At 33.6% G+C, this 5000-nt stretch overlaps 1 protein-coding gene across 1 annotated transcript in view; it reads left to right on the top strand.

The window, feature by feature from the left end:
• LOC119577278 overlaps positions 1-5000 on the top strand; it is a 72988-nt gene that overhangs the window by 19579 nt on the left and 48409 nt on the right. The window contains exons 6-8 of the mRNA XM_037925023.1: positions 1119-1427; positions 1985-2077; positions 2789-2875. Of these exons, the coding sequence (XP_037780951.1) occupies positions 1119-1427; positions 1985-2077; positions 2789-2875 (489 nt within the window). The remainder of the gene's footprint in view (positions 1-1118; positions 1428-1984; positions 2078-2788; positions 2876-5000) is intronic.

Here is a 5000-nt window from a genome sequence, read left to right as displayed (position 1 = left end):
TGTTAGCTGTGATATTATTTTTTCTCATAAAGAAAATTCAGACCTCATATGTGAAGGCAATGCAAACTGAAAGTAGGATGGAAGAATTTATACTCCAGAAGTGTGAGATAATTTCCCTGTGTGAAATATTCTTTAAAATTGAATTGAGGTGTCTAATAACATAGGGACCAAGATGTTCAGAGTTGGCAGTGAGACTTCTAAATCAATAGTCAATTTCAAAACTTTGGAACAATGATCAGACCAGGCAAGAACACCTGCGGGAGTGGTGTGCCCCACCAAAGGGCAATGGTGCAGTGCGGAGGATCCCCAGGACAGACTCCATCTAGAAAAGGAGTGTCACACAACTGGGTGTCTTCGTGCCTAGTGTCACCTAGTTTAGTGTCGGGTGCAATGAAGGCCTATCGACACTACTACAATCGTAATACAGCTACACACACCACAATCTACACTTGGGGCCTGCAGGTGCGTTAAAGTGATATGCATGGGTTTTTATGCTGATGGATATGAAAGTATGAAAATTACATCATCAGATCTTTCTATGAGCATACTATATATTTTTCATCTTGTGAAAATGATTTGTTAATGGAAAGTTATGTAAGTTGTTCTACTGAAGTTTGGTGTCTTTTTTAACTGACTCTGTGAATATCTGTGAATTTGATATTCCTTGACTCTGTTGTAGCTATTAGTTTATACAATGTTTTTTTAATTTTTGCATGATTGTGAATTTACTACTGTTAATTTCTATATATGACAGAGGTTATTGTCTATTATTTTCATATTTAATATCTATTATTCAATGTCCTGACTCAATTACTGTGGAATTATTCATGTTATTAACATTCACTTGTGATTGAGAGTTATTCACATTTTCATTAAATTCTGAATAAAGAGATAAATAGCATTTAGAACATAGAGTATAGATTTTTTTGCATTATGATTATTGCATTTACACCAGTTTTTTATAGTAATTTGATTGAAATGTTCTTGATGTCAAATGTCTTATAGTTATAATTTTTTCAAAGAAAATTCTTCATCACAGCCCTTTCTTTCACTGTTGCAAAGACAAAGATTATTAATTCCTCAGACATGTGTTTCACTCTCTGTTCCAATTTTGACAGGAGGCAGCTAGCAGCACATCACCCAGTGAGACAGGCAGTGAGGAAGAGGAAGACCTCTGCCCAACACCCCCATTATTTAATGGTCATGCCATTACCAATGGTGTGGATAGCAGCACCACAGACGTTCCCATTGAAGAGGAGATAGCCAGTACTGAAGACTCCCACAGTGATCATGACGTACATGGAAGAGAAGGCTTCCGTAGCTTATTAGAGGTTTACAAACGTGAAGGCACACCCAAGAAGGAGTTCCGTGCTCAGACCCCACTCAGTGATGAGGAGGACCTAGCTGGTGTTAATGTCAGAAAGCTGGTAAGTTTAAATTTTGTTTCTTAGGTGTGTGTAAGAAAAAGGCATGTGTTTGTATGGGCATATATATGTACTGTATATACAGATAGGCACAATATGCATATTTGATTTTGTGTGTATGTTTCAGTGTACACAGTGTATATTTCTGTACTTTTGTATTGGTATATCTGAGTACATTAGTCTATGTGTGAATCTATGTAAAGGTTGTGATTTCATTCAAGAAAAAGTCATATTTTTGCCAATTTCAGTACCCCTTAAGGAAGCATCATATAATATTGCATTTATTCAAAGTATGAATTGTATGATGATTATAAGAATACATTCAGATTTTTAATTAAGATAATGAAGTACCACCATTGAGGATATCAACATTTTATTTCGTATAGAGTTAGATTATCAATTCAAATTTTCGTTGTTTATAGATTTTTTCAACTTTGCTAAACCAAAAGACAGTTGTTGTTTTTTATGTGGAATGGAAAGTTGATAAATGTTAGTAAGTCAATCTTCTTATAGGAATGTTGGCACTCAGGTTTATCTCCATTTGACTTTCCTTGTTTCAGAGGGTCTCCTACTTGAACGCAGCACAAGAGAAGCACGCCCAAGAAGAGAACCAGAAGAGCAACCTCAGTACAGGTGTCAATATCACAAACTTGGTAAGTAGTTTAATGGCATGAATTGGAGTCTTGTATAAATAAATATATATATATATATATTTTATATATATATATATAGAATATATATATATATATATATATATATATGTGTGTGTGTGTGTGTGAGTTTGAGTGAGCGAGTGAGAGAGAGAGAGAGAGAGAGAGTGTGTGTGTGTGTGTGTTGTGTGTGTGTGTGTGTGTGTGTGTGTGTGTGTGTGTGTGTGTGTGTGTGTGTGTGTGTGTGTGTGTGTGTGTGTATGTGTGTGAGTCTGTGTCTGTGTGTCTGTGCACGTGTATATATATGTATGTATGTATGTATGTCTACATATACTTATTTATATATATATATATATATATATATATATATATATATATATATATATATATATATATATATATATATGTATATATACATATATATATATATATATATATATATATATATATATATATATATATATATATATATATATATATATATATATATATATATATATATATACTACATAGACATGATTTGATTTCCTTTATTTGCTTGTTTCTTTGTTACTCTAGTAAAAAAAGTACAATCAACTATAAATTTAGAGATTGATAATCTTTTTGTTAGTTGTTTTTCATGTAGTATGTACTAAATGAAGGAAGATATGATTACCTAAATTAGTGAGCAGTACCTGCACTTAGTAACAATAAAATTCATTGTATGTCCTGCAGGTTGGCGCTTACTCATCTCCAGTGCCACGTGCAGCAACGCCATCCAGTCGGCCGGATGACCTCACGCCTGTCTCGCTAAGATCACTGGTATGTGAAGCATGATGGGTTAGGGCTCAGGAAAGACTTATCATGGGGGGAAAAGAGATCAGAGTGAAGAGAATGAAACTGAACCTTCAGACAGATAATCAAAGGGACCAATAGATAGGATGAGTGTATGTATGGCACGTGTGTTTCAATGGTAGACATTCTATGAGGTTAAAGGTTGAAGGAAAAAGGAAAATTTAGGAAGAGGGAGAAAAGGAGAGTCAGTGTATGATATGACATACTGACAAACTAGCAAAGGAATATGGAAATGATTCAAAAGCAAAATACTTTTAAATGAATTATTCTACTCAGGTGACAAGTGTTATCTTATCAGGGAATAATGAAATCAAGAGCATTGTTAAGTGCATCACAGACAACAGATAAGATATCCTCATTCCAGGTATCATTCAAATTGCCTCCTTTATCAGGAGAGCCATGCGCCCCACCTACTTTAAACAGACAATGGCTCAGTTCACTAGCTGCCTCTGTGACTAGCATTTTTGTGTCCTGAAATACAAATAGATTCTCAAGAGATATTGTTAAAAAATTACAACTTGGGATGTGGTGAGATATGTATATAGTTGTTGTGAAACATATTTAAAGATCATAATTATGGGTTCATATGTAATGAATACTCATTATTTCTAATTAGTGAAGACTGTAATTGTTGCAATTATTTGCTGCTGTACCTTTTCCTCCTCCTCCTCCTCCTCATCTTCCACTTATAATTGGAGAAGGTGGAAGTGCAGCAGAATTTTTTCATGTTAATGAATGATATTGTTTTCTTCAGTGCTTGAGAGAATTGTAAAATGATTAACTATTGTTGCTTATATTGATTGTTTAGAATGTAATAAATGAAAAGATTGGAGTAGACTGTATGGTGAAAGGATTCTTAGAGCCAGATAATAGTAAGGGTGTTATGTTGCTGCATTAAAATTGCATTGTTATATTGAAATGGCAACAGGAGTTGCATGAGCAAGGTAAATATTTACTCATGAAAAGAACAGAAAGAAATATAACTTTGAAAATGAAGTTTCCAGTGACTATTTTCCAAGGAAATGAATTTGAATGGAGAGTTAGAAAAGGGATAGTAATTCTCATTAATAACAAGTGTCAAGTGTCAAAAAGTGATAAAAGACACCAAAAAGTTGAACAATATTACAGAATGTGAGAGAGGTTGGTAGGGATACTGCAATAGTGTATTCCGTGTTTGGGGACTAATTTGCATCTGTTGGAGGAAAACATTCCTTTTGAAATTGCCAGAGGAACTTGAGGAAAGGTTGAGATTTTTTTATTCTTCATGGATACCACAATTAGTATATTGATGGCTGCTAACATTGGTGAATGATTATGATGGTTGTTAGTTAGTGCTAGTACATGTGAGGTTTATGAATATGTTGGTAAGTGAATGCTGATGAATGAGAGAGCTCATTACAAGAAAAAGTTGTGACCATGATTAACAAATGATAATGTGTAGCTTAGAAACTTGTATCACCTTTTTTGTATTGCTTAGTTAAAATGTCATAGTCACTGTACCAAAGGATGAAGTGAGGGCATTTATTTCCACAGATGAGGTCATATCGGAGCTGGTGGAAAAAACGGTTTGTTTCCCCCTGACATTTTGATGCACAGACTTACACATTGTTTAGTGTGAGAGGGGCACCATTATATTTTGAAGACTTTGGTTTGGAAATAGGACCACGTTGTAAGAGACTGAAGTTTGGTCTTTGTGTGATTCTACATAGATATTATTTTATGTACTAATATGAGTGTCATATGATTTACTGTAGTTCTGAATGTCTTTTAAGTTGCTGTTTAATGAGCATGTATTACTTTTTGGACGAGTGATGAATATTTTTATTAATATGATTTTTTGGTATTGAGTCTAGCAAAGATTGAAATTTTGAAGGAATTGCAAAATTCCTTCAGAAACAGATTTTTTAATGTCTGTTAGAAAAACTTATGAGTGGATAATCAGGATATTGATGTGTTGTAGTATGCTGTTTTTGTTAATATTTTTTGGAAAGCATGTTTATCTTTTTTTTTTCTTTCTTTCTTTTTCTTTTTTTGTGCATGAAATTATTATCAAGATTTAAGTCTCATATATATCAACAGTAATATGAAAAAT

Source organism: Penaeus monodon, chromosome 9, assembly GCF_015228065.2.
Source record: "Penaeus monodon isolate SGIC_2016 chromosome 9, NSTDA_Pmon_1, whole genome shotgun sequence".
NCBI classification, from domain to species: Eukaryota; Metazoa; Arthropoda; class Malacostraca; order Decapoda; family Penaeidae; genus Penaeus; species Penaeus monodon.
The sequence above is the reverse complement of the archived record's forward strand: the minus strand, read 5'-3'. Positions and strand labels throughout refer to the sequence as shown.